This window comes from Camarhynchus parvulus, chromosome 2 (assembly GCF_901933205.1).
Source record: "Camarhynchus parvulus chromosome 2, STF_HiC, whole genome shotgun sequence".
Taxonomy (NCBI): domain Eukaryota; kingdom Metazoa; phylum Chordata; class Aves; order Passeriformes; family Thraupidae; genus Camarhynchus; species Camarhynchus parvulus.
The window spans coordinates 119,197,405-119,216,205 of NC_044572.1; the positions used below are offsets into that span (position 1 = coordinate 119,197,405).

Sequence of the window (18,801 nt, forward strand, 5' to 3'; positions counted from 1 at the left end):
CAGTTTAGGTATGTGTATGTACAAGTAAAGCAGCCTGTGTATGTGTGGCTGTGTAAATACCATATACCCAGATGCAAACCTTCAATGCATTAAGTAAACTTCAGCTCTATACCTTAGTACTCAATTCTGAGTCTGGTTACCTTCCGGATTGTTAAGTCTTTCTAAATTAGAACAAGCAATTTCTCTTTGTTTTACCTAATATTTGAAAATGGCAAAAAAGTCCCATGGGTCACTGAAAATTATCCCTTCATTCCTGCCGCCTGTTTCAAGTCAGTCAAAACATTCCAGACTTCAAAAGCGGGCTTTGCCTGCTTAGGCCATTTTGGTGTCCTTCTATGGTTGGCCTATGAGGGATTGGTTATTTGGATAAATTAGTTTGTGGAGCCTGCTGGCCTTCTAGAAGACCTCAGTGTCTGACTGCAAATTAGTTCTACCGAACATGTAGAAATCCCTGGGCAGACGAGAAGAAATAAATGGTGATAAAATCTAATACTACAATGTTTGTAATGTGATTTTATTCTGCTCTGTAGCTTGTAAGCAAAGCTAATGTTGAATTAAAAATTTTAAAATATAAAAATGTCCATGAACGCACAAAATCAGATCAGTATCCGAGTCACAGCAGAGAAGGCTGGATGCCAACTTTAAAGTTAAGCTTCCCGCAGGAATCTTTTACAAGAGCAAACAAAAAACCTCCTGGTTTTCCACAGAATCAAGTAGGTATTTACATTACGGATGCACCCCTGCTTAAGCCAGGAAGTCACACAGTTGAATTCGGCTGGAGCTTGGGCTGTGAATAAACTGCTATGCAGTCTTTCAGTGCATAGTTGTACAACTGCCTAAGGAGAGTTTATCCTTAAGGAAGAGAAGTCAGAGAGCCAAAACTAACAAACATGGCTCCTCAAGCGGAACAATGGTCCAGAAAACCTAGTAAAAAAGAAAATAAACTTTGCTGGCAGTTTGCTTTTTACTGTTAAGGGCTAAGCTACAACTTCATCAAGACTTTCAAGAAGAGACTCCAGGCTGAACAGTTGCACACAGTGGCTGGAAAAAGTCAGATGGATTGTGTATTTCTCATATGCCCATTTTTACAAGTCTTCTAAAAATGCCACACACTGTAACAAAGCAAAAGTTCCACCCCTCTGAGGAAACAAGGATTTGTAACCAAGGTAAGTGGTAGTATCTGTGTATGGACCCCAACAAAACCCCTCAAGGTCTTTGTGACCTTGTGGAATATGCCCAACGCTACAAGCTGTGGGTAGCAGTACTTCTGTCAGTGCTGCAAGCACTGCTGCCTACAGCACCTTAGGATTTCTGCCATCAATGAGGAAAGGCACATTTTAAGTGACAAGAATTTCTCCGTGGTGTTTCTGCAAACACAGATGAATGAAGAGCCTAGAGTGAATAATGTTTTCAAACTGTCCACAAAGAGCTTACAATTTTCAGGAGTATTTTCACTAAAACGTTTTGAAAGAAAAAATTCTATTAATAGTTACTGATTGAGCAGTTGCTATAGACGGCCTAGCAGCAGCTCACTTCAATTTGGGGAACTTAAAAACATCAGCTAGTTCCGGCTGTTCATTCTTTTTGACACTTACTGAGCGTAATAAGTGGGTTTTGTGGCTTATGTTTCCAATATTCTACCAATTGCAGATAGAGAGGGGAAGGGGAGTGGGAAGGGTGCAGGCGATTACATTTTATAGGCTCAGTTACAGATTGCAATTGCATGATGCTTGTTGGTTATTGCCTTGCAGAGCTTTCCAAAAAGGAAGCGTGTCATGCATTTCTTCAGAACAGGAGGGGAACACAGAGGGGAGAACTTTGCCAGTCTTTGACAAAAACTAGGCAGCACATGCATGACTTTCACAGCGACAACCCTCTAAGTTTTCAACCAAAGGTAAAATACTTCTATTTTCACCCTTCCTCCTCGTAGACTTTGTTCCCTAATGTGACAAACAGGTAATGTGAGTAAGCATGACAAACATGTCATTGATGATGCTGTTCAAATGTGCAGGTCACCAGCCATGCCCTCAGGCACAGCCATGCCATCACCGTGGCAGTGGCCTCTGAAACCACTCGAGAGCTGTGCTGCCGGATCCCGGCTCGCCTTGAAATAAAATGAACTTTCTAGCCCTTCTGGTAGTGAAGATAACCTTGAAAATGTGAAGAGAGTGTAATCTGATGCCTCAGTAAGACTGCAAGGAGCTTGAAACAAAGACAGAGAGATGTGAACTGCCCCAGCCATCTCTCTCTGGGCCCCATGGACTCAGCATTTCTGTGGTCGTGGAGTCTGGCATTTTTCCAAGATTCCACAGAATCTCGCATGTTTGCTGCAAAATTCATTATTTTGCTGCAGCCAGGTGCTGGATGTTTTTTGGTTTGGGTTTTTATTTTCTCCCTCCCCCTTTCTTGCTGAAACTAGCTACTTGCTCTGTGTCTTTCTACTAACAGTGGTAGGAGGTGAATTTTCGGTGCAAAGTGCCGCTCTCTGGTACGTGGCATGGGAGAAGTGTTCAGGGAGCAGCAGGGAGGAGAAAGAAGTTGGAAATACACAGCCAGGCTGCCCAGAGTGCCGACTGAAAGCTGAGGTTTGGGGGCTGTGGGGGGAATCAGAGAAGACTAACTGTGGGAGTGGACCAAGAGCACCTCCTTTTTTGGCTCATTGGGTGCACACTATTTGGATCTACCTTGAGTGCTGAGGGCCTCAGAGTTTTCGCTCTGTTTTCCAGATGGGCAAACTCCATCATCAAAAACACTCAATGCTGAAAATACTTCTTGGTGTGCAATTTTGCAATGAGAATTTTCAATTATGAGCCTGGACAGGGTAGGAATGAAAATTATTTTATGCTATATGATAACTTAATATTGCTACCAGAGAGAGAGTTGTGGAAGAAAAGCCCTCCAAAATATCCTCAGAGGGTACAGTAATTGCTAAAAACATGCCAGTATTTACTTGTGAAAATTTTCTTGTGCTGAGTTTTGCAAATAAATAAACCCCACACATTAAAAAAAAAAAGGGGAAAAAAAAGACAAATCAAATTAAATTAAAAGCCTGCTGACCTCTACACTGCCTTTTTCGAGGTTTTTTAAGAAGTCATCATCAGGGTACCTGTAACCACCTGGGTTATCATGCTGAATCTTATCAGTGTTTGTCATGTTTTTAGGGCTTCTAGAGGGTTTCTAGGGCAATAGATTCATGCCAATGCCAAGTATGGAATTGGTAGACTTAGCCTACCACAAATACAAGGAATGACAATTTTGCATAATTTTTTAAAATCAATTTGGTATAAAATGTACTGTTACACAGCCCCAGGCTCCTTACAATCAGAATTTCTCTAACACCCAAAATGACATTTTCATCTCAAAAATAATTAAAACAAGAGGTTGTTTTTTTTTTATTTCTCAAGTATATTTGAGCAGTGGGACTTGTTGCAAATGACTGACAGACAGAAAAGCCCCTTCAGGATGGTGAAGAAAATACTAATTAAAAAAACCCAACCATTTGTTTCAGCTTAATGAAACATGAGTGAACCATCTTTGATAGGTGCATATATCATAAGCAAAAAAGCTTCAAAGTCTTTTTTTGGACTTGGAAAGAAAGCAACAGGACTTCAGTGAAATTTTTAGACAGGATGAAATACTGACATCCTCTGTCCACTCAAGTTTGTGTTTTGCTTCTTTCTCAAGCACCTAAATAAAGGAAAGGCAGGGCAGACGTAATGTTCAAGTTTGCAAGCCCAAGTTTGAAATTCATTTCCTACAGAATGCAAATCAAGCACATGACAATTAGTACAATTAGAACCATTTCTTGATTAGGAAATGGCTAAAATACTCTCTCAGCTGTGTGAATGTAACAGAAGTGCAGAAGTGAATTTACTGTGCTTATTATGGAATCCTCTGTACACATCAACACTGACAGGCTGTATTCCCAAGTGCAACACCATCTTCTTCCTCAAAAGAGAAAACTTGGCCAAAGACAATGGCCATGTACTTCCTCATATACTCTCTCATACTGTTGTCTGATAACTTTTTTTACATTATCCGGCTTCATTTCTCCGTTGTTCAATAAAGCTCCTCCCTTATCCACATGTACCTGAAATTGCTTCCACCACATAGTTTGCATTGGCCAGCAGCAAAATTAAATTACCTTTCAATTGGTATGTGTAGGGAAGTTTTATTCTTTCCTATGGACTAGCACCAGGTTTTCAAAGTCACTACATGTGTTTGGGATCTTAAATCCCAAACAGGTTTGGTTTCTGGTTTCTAATTACAGAGTGCTAATCTATCCCTCACCCTCTCTTACTTTCTATGCACACACACAGAGCAAAATAAACAAAAACCAATGTTCATGCCATCATCTTTATTTTCACTGAGACTCTTTTGCCTTCTGATGACTGCTTTTAGGAAATCTCCCTGCTGGTCAAGTGGCTGATGCAAATGCAGCAGACTGTCTAGATATGAATGACTTCAAGTGAACCTAATTGAAGGATCTGATTCCAGGGTTTAATACCCCCATTTTAAACTTCTCCAATGACACTGCAATCAGAAGAGTCACACCCTGCCCTGTGTCATGTACCTTTGGGCTCCTCAGTCCTCACTTACAGAAGCCTGAGTGCTGGTCAGTGCAGTGGGTCTATTCAGCAGTTACTGGCTTAGATTTTGATAATCCTGATAGCATCAACAACTACCACCCACCTGGGTAATGTGAAGGGAAACTCTGAGCAAATTAAGCATTTTACAGGCTCCCTGGACCAAGTGGTGAAAAGAAGGAATGGAATGAATAACCCCAACAGGAGCGCTGGTGGTGCCAAACCATGAACAAATATTTCCCTCCACACTTCTGTTATGTTAAGCGACAGTTACATTTGTCATTACACACAGCCCCAGCACACAATCACCCAGCCCAAACCCTCACAGCACACAAAGCCCAGGCTATGCCAGGCACACAGAGGGGAAGTTTTGCAGTGGAAGCCACAGAAAATCCTGACAGCATCAGGGAATGGCTTTTCGTGCATGGTGGAAAGCCTGATTCCAAATAGAACGAGGAGCTTGGGTGGTGCTGAAAGCTCTGGCACGGCAACTGCAAACAGGACCATCCCTGTTTAGTGCCTGTTGGTAACCATGGCCACCCTTTCCCTAAAAGTTAACATGGTGGTAGCAGTGATGGATAAATACCCAAACATACACATAGAGACAAGACTGGAACAAATGAACACTGGAAGAAAATCAAAGCCATATTGCTTCAGACAGCAAAAATTGCACTGCACATGAAGTGTAACAAAACACACAACACAACAGGCTTATTATCAAAGGGCTTGTTTTTTTCTACTCTGTTGCTACATGAAATGGAAGCACCAGGAAAACTGGATATAGAAACATAAAATACAAAGGGAAGAGTGAGAGAGAATAGACTACTGTCAAATGTAGAAAATAAACACATCAGGAAAAAATGCAGGAAATAAGTCTAATTAAATTTACTAAATAGCTTTTGGACTTATTTTATAATTGGTAAAAATAAGGTAATCTCAATATACACACTTTCTGTTAAACAATTCAGAATAAAAACATATATGTAGCATTTTGAATTTCACTGAGTGCCAAGAGTGATGTCACAAATTAAACTAACAAATCCAAAACACACAACTAATCATTTGACCGTGCATTAAACATTCCTAATTGTGCTTGATAGTTTGCAAAATTTCTTACTATTGTGACCCTACAAACAGGTATTTACAACAAACAACAATGCTACTACATTTTTTTGCCACTGTTCTTAAGACTTTGCAGCTAGGAGTTGCACTCGCTTTTCCCAGAAGCAGTATTTGCATATATTCACAAAGGCAAAGAGAAATAACTTCAAATAATGGGATGAAAACTCTCCAACAGATAAAAATGTTAACACATAAGCACAGCAGGCCAAATATTTCTTAGAGAAAGCAACAACCATCATTTTGTAATATGAATCACTGAAGACAAATATTTTTAAAGCCACACTTAATTTTCTGTAGCTTTAGCACAAGCCTCCATCTCTCAATTAATTTCATCATTCCCTGCTTCTTCCAATCACTAAAAGTGCATGTAGCTCTCTTAAGACTTTCCTTTGCTTGGTTGCCACAAAAATAATTGCCACTTTAAAAGCCACAACTTTTTTTCTCAGGACTGACAAGTTGTTTACTTACAGACTTCCCATTTATTCCCTCGGGGTCTTCCATTGAAGATTTCTCCTTCCAAATTATATTCGGGCTATTAGTTACAGGGAGCTTCAGACAGTGCTAGCACACACACACCTGTGGAAAAGACAGCACCACATCGGTGGATTAATTTGTTGGCATGAAACTAGGAGCTGATCTTCACTTCTGCAACTTTCCAGCAACTAACAGGTATTCACAAGTTGGGAGCAGTTGCCTTTGAAGAACTGAATCAGTCTTGAAAATAAACACATAGCTGAGCTGTTTATTGCGAATCCACACAAGCCAAAAGCAGGCAGCGAGAGCCCCGTTGTGCTCACTGTCTGCAGAAGAATAAAAGGCAGCCAGGAACGCTCCTACCGCCACTATTTCTGTGCCAACAACACATCTCTTCTTCTTTATTTTCTGTTCTTTTCCCCTTTAGGAAGCTCAGCCTTCCCCTGATATCTATCAATGTCAATCGTACTTTAATGCTAAGAGGAAATAATAACAAAGCAATATGATTGTAGACTGAGCCAGGATAAAAAAGAAAATCCACGAAGTTTTCAAACGTTGCCCTCAAGCTAAGGATATTTTTATACTAAATCTCTTCAAGTTTACATTAGGTCACAGTCTTAGGCCTCATAAATTATAAATATGGGATGCTTTGTGGTCTCTCACCTTCAGAAAGGGTGCTCTTTGATGTTTAAAGTAACAGTGAAATACTCAGATGAAATACCAAAAGCTTACCCTCCCAAACAGATATCAACCCAAAATATGGTTTCCTTCCTCCCTCCTTTAGAATAAAATGCTGTAAACATCTTAAAATTCAGAATTATTCACTGGTGTCATTTAAAGATGCCCAGCCAAAATCCTCATTAGAAAAACTGGCACTTTTTTAAAATACATGGGGAAAAGGCTGTCCATAAAGAATAAAAATGAAAATGTGATTTTTCTCAAGTGTGTATACAAACACACACACACACACACACACACATGTTATATATACACAGAAATGTGAATAACACTTTGCTCTTCTGTGACAGTTGAAGATATGGTCTGAAGACATTCTGTTTGTCCTAAAACCACTCTGCATAGGAAATACATATATTTTAGGATCAGGAACCAAAGTCTCATTCTTTATCTTTCTACCTGGATAAGACTCTAGCAAGAAAGTAAAAAAATCCCTTCAAACCCAGTTTTTTGGACACTACTCACTGCACATATTTGGCTACTTCTATAAAATCTAAGCATTAAGAAAGTGTTAACACGTCCACTCCACACCCTAAGGAAGATGCTAATATGAACCATGCTTCTGCAATGCATCCACTCCCTTCTTTCTGGTTTACATTTGAGAGATCAAATCCAGTCCTGCTCCTGCTGAGAACAATGGCCAATCTGCAATATTTCTGTGAAATCAGGGTTTGGTGCTTATATTTGTTCTGACACCAGATTATAGGTTAGAAAACTATTTATGGCTTTTAAAAGTGACAATTAAAGTTAGGGAGGGAAAGGAAAAGATTTTTTTTCTAATTAAAAAAAAAAAAAAAGAAGAAAACAGCCCTCTAACAATGCCCCACTCCTAAGCAATGACTGACATCTGTTTCAAAAACTCTTTTATTGCAAAACTCAATAAATGGAAAAACCGCACAAACTGAAAGTCTGCCACTTAAGCGAGGGAATAAAATGGAGCCTTTTCTAATAGAAAAATATTCAAAAGTCAATTGATGTAATGCTGGTATGGATGACCTGATGGATTTTCAGATCAGCAGTGCTCTCTTTACTAATGGAAAGAAAACTTTACAAAGACTGGTAATTTTCTCCTGAAGCCCAGAAGGAAAAAGCATATATGCTTTAGTGAATATTATAGTTCAACCATAATTAGGCGACCTAACTTGCAGGAACTGTTGTGGCAAATATTTTCTCTCTCTGGGAAAGATTCCTATAACACACCAGTGTTAAAAGAGCCTACTCTTGTAATTTCTGCTCTGACACATGCTGCATTTCATGTCTCTGCAAAAGAGGTTTACAAAAAGCTCCTATATATGTGGGCACCCACCCACACTGCTAGGGGCAAAGACTTGTCTTGCCCAGAAGGCACCAGAGACTGCTGGCAGCAGAATCAAGTCACAGTAACATGAGGGCTTAGATGTTAACACAGAACAGCTGATCCACAATGAAGTAATAATAATTAAGTCATTTTAATTTTGGAAAATTCAACTTTTAAATAAGAGCAACTTAGTTATCCTGATTCTAATTGCCATGTTAGGTTATTTTTAACTTTTAGTGAAGCTTTACAAAAACTAATTAAATTCACTTGACACGCTAATGTATCAAAAAATATATCCAAATTACACAGTATCTATTACAGAGAAGCTGTTATATGCAAAATGTGCCATCAAATATGAGTAGGACAAAAATTCTATTTATTGAAAAAGACAAGATTTAAATTGAAGGGAAGCCATGAAAGCACATATCCTGCTTTATTTTTCTCTACTTCTTTGGAAGTAATTTGCTTTGTAAAATGTTATTACCATTAAATACACAACAGTATTAAGAGTCCCACCAGCTAAAGAAGTACCCAGCAGTCCTCTTTCCAAGCAGCTATTGCCTTTTAAAGGGGCATTAAAAGAACCCACAGAGAAGCACAGAAAGTGGTTTATGGGGGATTTCTGAAACGTTAGCCAACGCTGTACAATTTTCCCCACACATGCGGATCCCAACACGAGCCTTTGCCGCCAGGCACAGGGTGGCTGCCAGCCCCTCCCAGCCACACTGCAGAGGTGGCAGGAGCTTTAACGAGCTCCTTCTCATGGGAGCGCTGTCCCCCTGTCCCCATCCCAGCACCCACCTGAAAACCTGGCAAAAGCCAGTGGTGGATCACCCGCGAAGCAGATGTTAAACACAGTCACTGATAAATACCCTCTTAGGGCTGGGAGGTGCCAGTGGAGGCTGACCACTTGCAGAGAGAGCACCAAACACAAGGGTGACAAAAAAGTAACTGGCCATGGCTGACCCCTGGCCCTTAGACATCTACATCTAAGGACAAGGAACCTGGTTCTTTACACTTGCCAAGCTGTTCTTCATAAAAGTCGTGCATTTCCCATGCAAGACCTCCACCACCCATAATCCACATCTTGGAGCTGTCCCAGGGCTGCTGTAACACACCTTCAGCTGCACTGAGCCCCTGACAAAACTCACAGTGATCAGAAACAGCACCAACACATTACCTTGGGCTGCCTTAGCCCTTCCATCGCCAAGGAGAAGGAATTAAAGTTTTCATCCTGTTCCTGTGCCACCAGCAAAATCAATCCTGTCTTACAACCTCCTGGCTGATTATGCCATTGCAAAGTCTCCAAGATAAGGTAATTTTTACTGCCATCAGTGGTTTCTGCTTTGCTCTTACTTATTTTCTTATGCTTTCTCAGGAACTGATGGGATTTTTCCAGTAACACTTTGAAGAATTTGTATCTCCCCAAACTATACACATTTGTTAGAAGAAAAAGAACCCCAAAAGCCACACGGGCTTTATCTTTTAGTAAAGAAAATAACAAAAAAGTTCTGAGGCTGGATGAAATGGCCTTTTTTTACCCTGTAGATGATAGCATGTGGTATTTTACAGTTAATGTGAGGAAACTCAATGGTTTTGATTTTAGGTGCTATATTGGGTAAATTTCCTTTTAGGCACTTTCTAAAGACTCACAACATTCACTCCATTCCCAGGTAGGTCTCTCGTCCCCCACCCCCACTTCCTTTTAAGGTGTTACATTTGGCAGATAACCTGGGCAGCATTTAGAAAACAATTATTTCCAAATGCTGGGAAAGAAACTTGCCAAGTGTAACAGCTGAAAACTGAAAAGAAAAGAAAGAAAAAAAAAAAGAGGAAGGAAATAAAATGGAAGAGGAAAGGTATTTTTAAAAAATGAAATTTGGTAGGGACCTTTCAGCAGCTTTATAAACAATTAACTCCAGGGCTGTGACTGGAGACCACCTCTGATTCAGCCTGGAATGTCTGCAGATGCAATACAGCATCTTGCCCTCCAGCGAGCCTCAGGGACTCCAGCAAAACAGATAGGTGCCCAGATGTGTGGGACCTACCATGCACATCTGCATGAAGGCATCCCACACCAACTGCAGAGCTGACACCGAGCAGAGAGAGACTCTGGGGGTGTGCAATCCCCCAGTCTGCTCTGTGGCCATGCAGCATGTAGGTAACACACTGAGCAACACCATGGGGGGTAGGTCACCATTTCTGCACCCCAATAAACATCCATGTTCATCTCAACAGACTTTTTTTTTCACTGCCATCAAGCAGAAATGCACAGAGTGTCAGGACTTGTGGCTGAAGTAAACCTGTGGGAGAGGAGGCTGAAAGTTTTCAGTTTTATTGGTAAGGTTTCCTTTATATAAAATAGAACAAGCACTCTGGTGTCCAGGACAGGCATGTTTAAAACCCATAGCTCTTACATTCACTGTCAAGTTTAGGTCTAGCACCAAATAAATCTTGTTCTTTATAAGTAAATAATATAAATTGACTATCAATAATTTTGTTTTGCAATCTAGGTAATCACTTTTAACTTTACTTTAAAGATTAAAACTTTGGTATTTCCCTAACATTTTTACCTTCACTGAGAAGTTAAACTTCTGGTAAGGAAACATGAGGTCTCATCTGCCTACACAGCAATCTCACTGGGTGTTGGACCAGAATAACCAAGGAGACTCAAGAGCAAAAGCAAGCAGGAAAGAAGGTAGAAATGAAGCACTATGAACACAAAAAATACATCACAGGCAAATGATACCAGTGACAGTCTGGGAAATAAATTTGCGCTACTTTCTGAATCCTGATTACATTTATAAAATTTCTATGACACTGTAAGCCTAAGTATGTCTTGAAGGAACAACTCAACAACAGAGTTTGTGCCCTATTTCTCCATATACCATTAAATCATGGAAAAGGTGTTGAGAACACAAGGGCAATCCTCCTGGTGCTGTCTCCAGCAACAGGAGAAGGAGGGCAAGAACAGAACAAGCATGTGCAATTTTCCCAGTATTTTCCCAGTTTCCTGCTATTTCAGCTCAGAGGGTTTCCTGAGACAGATGGAGTTCATCTGTGTAGCAATCCTCAGTACAACTCTCTCAAGTACTTGTCTACTCTCCTCCTGAAGCCTATGTAATTTTTTTTTTTTTTTGGTTCCTAGCAGTTCTGAACATTCATTTTTGGGAGAATTACTAAGAACTGAACTAATTTTCTTGGAATTATCTTAGATGCCAAGAGCCCACTTCTGAAAGGGTCAGCCCAGTGCCGATCACCTTCCATGTACAGCTACAACCATCTTAATTGAGGTTCAGAAATTCACATTTATATCTGCAGAATTTCAGTGGTCATTTTATTGTCTACTGACTTGTCTCATAAGGTCCTTGAGCAGTTCTTCACCACTCTCCTTGCTATTCACCTCAAGTGGAAGAAACCTACAAAAATGATACTGCTTGATTTGCACACTGATTGAGACCTTTGGAAAGTGGAGCGGGGATAACAGAAAAGTCCTACCTGAAGAAACAAAAAAAAAAGGCAAAAGATATTGGTGTGTTTTCATGGGAATCTCCTGGTTGCTAATTTCAGCAAGCTCAGAAGAGCTCTCTGGTCTCCCAGCATTAGAAAAGACGGTCAAATACAAAGAAAACTCTCCTGGGGTGGAGACAGAAGGCTGAAAACGTGATGTTCAAAAGTTAGAAGTGTAATAAGACTGGAGAAGTGGAAAAAATGAAGTAAATAATTTGCCATTGCTTTTACAAGATCTAAACCTGAAATATAACTGTTTCAAAAACTGTCTTCATGAAGTCTTTGAGTTGCTTCCCTCAACCAATGGTCAGGAATGGTTTTGAACAGCAATTAGGACCTGGTATGTGTTTCAGGTATGAGGCCTGGTGCCTGCAAAGGGCAAATTTCTAAGTTCAATCTCCCTCACACAAACATCCAACAGGGCACCTCAGACAGGAAGCTCCACAAAAGGTTAAAGTGGGAGACATATCCATACAAAAATTTAAAGCAATAATGTTATTCTAAAAGCAGAGCTCTCCAAACATAGCAAAAGATCATATTTTTCATTGAATACTAAATGCCCACAAAAGCCAAGCTCTAGAACAATGTTAAAATTATACTGGCTACTTGCTTGCCAGAATTTCTTTTCTAAATTACTTACAAAATTAATACTACATTTAAACTATCCAGTGGAACAACTTATTTGTATCTGAAATGTAGGCTGAAACTGTTCAGCAGAAAAACACACTAACATTTTAGGACAGGAAATAAAGAATACTCAAGGTTAAAACATAAAAATTCTGCTTTTAAAAATTAATAAAATTACATTTTACAAGGTGAACTTTGCCTCAAATAAGGATTAAACAGCTCTCCCCTTAGCATTCCATAGGATCTTTATCATCAAAAAGTTAGAATTTCCCTGGTTTTATTTATACATCATTAACAAAGAACAAAACCAGAATGCAACAGCCAATTCCTTTGTCATCATGTCTTTGAGCAATAGATCTGCTTTCTATGTGTCAAACAGACTACAAAAGGTGGGGGGATGAACAGATTAACACTATTAGGCGAAGTGTCATGGTTACTAAAAAATATGAAATACATACAAGAAAAATGTTGGGCTACAAATCATAACTTGCAACTGGAATACTTACCTAGCTCAGGAAAGAAGTGTAAGATACTTCACAAACAAAGCTTTCTTTCAACCCGTGTGGTTCTGTACAATGTAGTAATTATACATGTGCTTTAAGAAGCCTTTCTACACCTATTATAAATTTAGATTAAAGGTAGGGCATTACTTATTATTTTACATGTGCTTTTAAAGTAGTTTGTAAAATATATGAAGTCTATAAAAGTTTGTGGTCTAACAACAAGTAACTTGTCCTGCTTCTGCATAATTCAGTGCAAACAGGTAAAAGTTTGCTAGTTATAATTAATACAGGTCACATGTAGAGGTTTTAAGGTTTACACAGAGCAATTAAAGTAATTTTCCTCTAGGTGAAATGTCTAAGTTTTATAATTTCTAAAAGTTTTTTTTTTTTAATAAATCAAATAAATTTGAGTCTGAAGTTGTAACAATCTTCATTAAAACCTAAATTTCCCCCAAGGTGGTAAAAGTGGAAACACTACCAGCAATATTTTCAGTAGTGGATGCCACAGCATCCCAGAGAGCAGCAAAATCCACCCAGACAGATGGGTTACAGAAAGCATGGATGCAAGGGAGTCACCCTGGCTATAGAAAGCCAACATTCAACCAGGAAACGCAGTGGCCAAAGCCTTGGCATCTCCTGGTCAGGGGGACCCAACACTGGGTAGGGCCAGCTGAGGTCCCAGTGGTTCTGTGAGAACCCAGCTGCCTCTGGACTCCCCCTGCCCTTGGGAGCAGTGTAGTTGTCCTTGTGTGGCCCAGAGCCATGCCTCTGGTGTCCCCATGGGAGTGCCACTTGCAGATCTCACAACGGATCAGCCACCAACCCAATGGGCATAGCAGGGACCTTCCTCACACCACCAGCAGCAAGGCTAAGGATGCTGCTCTCTTCTTTACAACAAGAAAACTCTCTCCTCCTCTGACCCTGTCCCTTGAGGTCCACCAAAACCTTCACTGGTAAGTCGCAACAATCACACACCGCAAGGAGCATCTTATTTTCTTTCTTTACAACAGATCAATATCTACAAACACTTCTGCTTCTCTTCATGCAGTAGAGGTACCAAATTGAAATTGGGATGAGTTTCACTAGTAGGTGCAAGTAGTCTATTTTCTTCATTTGGACTCATTTCTGAGAATGGGATCTCTTTCAACCTCTGTTAATCCAAATGAAAGAGCATGAATGGTCCTAAACTGAGAAAACCAGAAGGGTGTACCACTAATTGTCAGATCTGCCTGTGTGAGATCCAATGGGACATTTAAAGGCACCACATCAGCCTAAGCATCTACAGCCATTTACACTTCCTTGTTTGTCTGTTTGTTTATATTGCAAGCACTCTTGTGAATTACAGTAAAGACCCAGCTGCACCTTTAGCCACCTAAATCCCTTGGAAGCCTGGCCCATGGTGACCAGAAATACCCACAATTCACTAACTGAAAACTAGTTTTAAGGCAGAAGTGACACTGTTTTTACCTAACAATGATGCCAACTTTCCTTCACATTTCTGTTCTACATCCTCAAGCTCTTGCCTCTCAGGAGCAATCCCAGGGAAGGCTCTGCCCAGCTCCCTGTGGGGCCATCCCTGCTGTCCATGGGTCAAGCAAGGAAGGTACCGGCTGGGACCTCTCTCTCTTTTCTAGCCAGCAGTCACTCCTTATGAAATTAAACCCCACCAATACATTGTTGACAAATTTGGACAATTAGCATTGGAATCTAACAGGGGAGAAGAAGAAAATTATTGTAGGAGTATTTATAGGACTCCAAATTCCTTGCAAAACAATGCTAAAATACTTTTGTTTTTTAGTGCTGTTCTGTTCAACTTTATCACATCTTTTGCTTGACAGATGACATCCTTCTCCTCTGATTTCTTCCAGACTATGTTTTCATGAAAATCAATTCAGTAACTCCTCATTATTTTTAACATAATAAAAACTGAAAACTTAAGGGTTTGGAACCTTGATAAATAGGTTTTGCTTACACAACTACACAAAGATGAATTTTGTGGTTTTTGTCAGCAAAAAATGCACCTAGTCAAACAACAATATTTAGTTTCAGTTCTCCATGTCTCCAAACTGTACCTACCAATGACAATGAATTTATATACATTCATAAAAAAACCAAAACACTCAAGAGCAAAACACAGTAGAAATTAAGTAGTTAAATAAATCAGTCTGTCCTCTAGCAACAGGCACACTTCTTAAGTGTTTGCTTATCTTAATAGTCTTGCAATCTTTTCCACCATCACAGCTCAAGATGAAACTTAAATTATTGTTAAATATTACTGACTATAGCAATATACTAAGTGGGAAGAACAGAACAGACAATGGTTATCTATAGAACACAATTTTCACAACTATTATAAAAATGGTTTATGTTATCAAATAATATTATAGCTAAGTTTTTATAAATAATCTTTCATAATAAAGGAAAAAGTGAAGAACAAACTACACTATTATTTTGAAAATAATATTTCACTTTCTTTTGAGAACAATATAAAACATAAAAAAATAAAATTTTATTCACACAACACCATGCAATCCCCTTCAATATTCAGATGATAAAGAGCTCAAACTACTGAGCTGAGTAATTAAAATTCAAAATTTTCAGGAATTAGGCCAATTGCCTAAAGTAGCAGTAGGTGTGACTCGCTATGGAAACAGCATGGGAAGGACAGAGAAACAACTTGGAGTTGGAAAAGCTTTTAAAAGCATATGAAGTACCCAGCTGTGGCCTCCTTGATTTTAAGGACTTTACACACAATTTCCGTTCTTATAAATAAAAAGAGCTTTCTCCTAGCTCACTTCATTATAAGGGCAGCTGCAGAAATGCAGACCCACCTCACAGGGTGGGAGTTCACCTCGGGGATTTTTCCAGGCGGCCCAGCACAGAGGGGTCCCTGGGCAGACTGGGGCACTGACTGCCTGCACTGCCCGCGCCCCCATGCCCTGCCTGGGCTTTGATCAGGGACAGCAGCTGCCCCCAGGCTCCCCCACGAGCTGCCCCTCTGGGGGTCACTGCCAGGCAGCCACAGCTCGCTGCCACACCATCAAATCCAGGCAAACTTTTCTTGGTCCAACCATTAGAGCCTTTTCATGGTAGCTTGACCCATATCACAGAATTCAATGGTAAATACATGTTTTACTTCCTAGCTCCATGCAGTAGGATTAGCACTATCAGACAGAGGGAGAAGATATTCTGTGTCACAAAGGGAGGGAAAAAAACCCCCAAAACACTAAAAGTGTCCAGACATTTGAGAAATCATTATCTTATGATGTTTGGTGTATCAGATTAAACAGTCAAATAGAGTAAAAATTATAGAAAGGAAAAAAAATCTCAAACCTCCTAACTCAATTTAAACTCTTAATTTTGTAACACTCTCCCTCTCTCTAAATCTAGAAGAAAAGGTTATTTTGAGCAATAACATTTTTGGATTCTATAATTAAGCAATTGAATGAGAGAAACAAAGAAAGTAACGTAAAACTCTCAAAATGCACAGGATGCAAGAGGGCCCAAGTTTCTAGCTCACTAGGAGAAACTGTTCAAATGACCTTTGAAGATTTTACAATTCTCCTGCCAGAGTCCATCCCTCACCTTGCCCATAGTGACAAGTTTTGCAGCACAAGGAGGACAGAGCCACAAGCAAACAAAAAAGAAAAGAGTGACTTGCTTCCTCCTTTCTCTTCCTACCCTGTTTGTGATTCACTTCACATGGGAAGATGTAGCTAATGAAGACAATCAGTAACGATACATCAAGCTTGGAATGAATAACACCAGTTATTGGTGCTATTGGTAACCATTGGTTATGGTCACCAAAGGAACCAGTGACTTCATTTCTACTTAGATGGGTTATAAATACTTTTATTGATGCTATTATAATTTCTAAAACTTTGAGGACTGGTAAACCATTCAGAAAGAGTAATTCATACATTTTAAAAGGTTGTTGAAGAACATGCATTCTTGTGTTTTACAGCACACTTAAACCTACAGCAGAACAAGTTGTGTACAAGCTGGAACAAAGGTTTGGGAGGAACGTATCTAGACTAGCCTTCAGAAGATGTGCCAGCTACCTCCACGAGCTGCAGTCCTCAATTAGGGACATTTCCATACATATTGCCCTTCTGTCTCTTACTTTCTGCTGCAGCTGGACTACCTGCTCGGTGCCTACTCCATGATCCTACAACTACCCTCATTACACTTCATGCTTACACAGCTTTTGGCAGAGAATGAACAGCTCTAATCTGGAAATTGTTTCATAGGGACTTTCCACACACCACTCTTTTTAAAGAACTTCTGACAGCACTTAATGACCATTTTCTCTTCTTATAACCATATTTTTATTTTTAAGTATTATGGAAAGTGTGAGTCTTCAAACGCAGCAACTGTCTGGTGCTGTTGCTCATACTGCATTTTGCTGGAGCATATGTAACAATTAACAGTGTTTGCTACTAAAAGTCAATGGGAGCTACTCTTTGCAATTTAAACAACAGTGTGCTGCTACCAATCTAATAGGGAAAAATGGGGAAGGGGAAGTGAGGGGGGACGCCTACTGTTATATTTTCATAATTGAAGTAAACTCTTGACTTTCTGATAGAAAAACTGCCAATTTGAGTACAGTCTTAAAGAACAGAGTATTTCCTGCAAAAAAAAAAAAATAAGCTTTATCTCCAGGATGAACAACAGAGACCAAAACCATTTCATAAGTAGCCACATCCATCCATCTCTTTGAAGGTCTTAGGTGACGGCGGGAGAAATGAGAACCCCAGAAAGCTGAGGCAAGATACACCTGTGGGTGCACCCCCTCCTTGTTCAGCACTCTCCTCCCCAGGCGCTGGGATGCGCGGAGCGGAGAGGGGGGAGCACCGGACCCCATCCCTGCGTGCCCCGACCCGCGGGAGGCAGGCAGCCAGCGGGGAGGCGGCCGCCCCGGCGGGGCCGTGCCCGGGACACCGCTACGGGCGCGCTCGGCGGGGTGGCCGTCGGTGCCCGAGCATCGGTCTCGTTTCCCCGTCCGTCGGAGGAGGAGCTGCGCGCTCCTCGCTCCCCTGACACTTGCCGTGCCCACAGCGGGCAGCCCCCGGGAGCGGGGCGAAGGCGGACACGGCGAAGCGGACACGGGTAACACAGCCTGTCACCCTCGGACACACAACCCGCGTTGTGTCACCCTCCGACACACCACCCGCGTTCAGCGCTGCCGCAGCGCCCGGCGGCCCCGGCCGGCACCGGGCGAGCCGCGCTCCGCCGCCCCTTCCCCTCCCACGCCGGGGCTCCGCGGCCTCGCCCCTCCCTCCCTGCTTCCCTCCCTCCCTCCGGCCGCCGGCCCTGCTCCGCTGCGCGCCCGCGCAACCCCCGGGGCTGAGTCGGCGCCTCCCGCCCGCCCCACGTGTCCGGCACCCCCCGGCTGCGGGCTCGACTCGGCTCGGCTCGGCCCGGCTCGGCCCGGCCCGGCCCGGCCCGGCCCGGCGCGCACTTACTCCGCGGAGCCTCCGGGGCGGCGGCGCGGGCCCGGCGGCTCCCCAGGAGCGGCGCCCGGCGGTAAGTTTCGAGGAGCGCGGAGCCGCGCTTGGCGGGGAGGGGGTTTCGGGGAGGCGGTGGCGAGAAAACTTCCCTGGAGCGGCTCGACCGCCTCCTCCGCCTCCTCCCGCTGCCGCCGCCGCCGCCTCGCCCGGCGGCAGCACCGCGCTTGCCCGGCCGCGCCGCCCGCTGCCGCCGCTCTCGGCCCGCCGTCACACACGAGAGCGCCACTAGCCGCCCCCCATTCCCGCCCCACCAACACACGCTTTTACAGTTATTATTTTCTTTCAATTTTTTTTTTTTTAATTTCTGAGGATTAAGATGTTATTAGCGAGGGAAGGATGGGCCCTGAGGAATGCCGGCTTCCTGCAGCGCTGCGGGAGGTAAGGCACGGCTGCAGGTTACACGCCCGAGCCCAGCTGGCAGCTCCGCCGCTGTCTTG

The 18,801-nt window shown here is 41.9% G+C and overlaps 1 protein-coding gene across 7 annotated transcripts in view; it reads right to left on the reverse strand.

Moving 5' to 3' along the window:
• EYA1 (EYA transcriptional coactivator and phosphatase 1) overlaps window positions 1-18,801 on the reverse strand; it is a 165,400-nt gene that overhangs the window by 139,649 nt on the left and 6,950 nt on the right. For 6 of the 7 annotated variants that reach the window (XM_030943514.1, XM_030943510.1, XM_030943511.1 and 3 more), the window contains exons 1-2: window positions 18,320-18,521; window positions 6,177-6,284 (exon numbers count right to left, since the gene is read on the reverse strand). In XM_030943514.1, the coding sequence (XP_030799374.1) occupies window positions 6,177-6,209 (33 nt within the window). In that variant the 5' untranslated portion in view covers window positions 6,210-6,284; window positions 18,320-18,521. Of the gene's footprint in view, window positions 1-6,176; window positions 6,285-18,319; window positions 18,522-18,801 lie in introns of those variants that run through there. The other variant, XM_030943509.1, reaches the window with a different exon arrangement.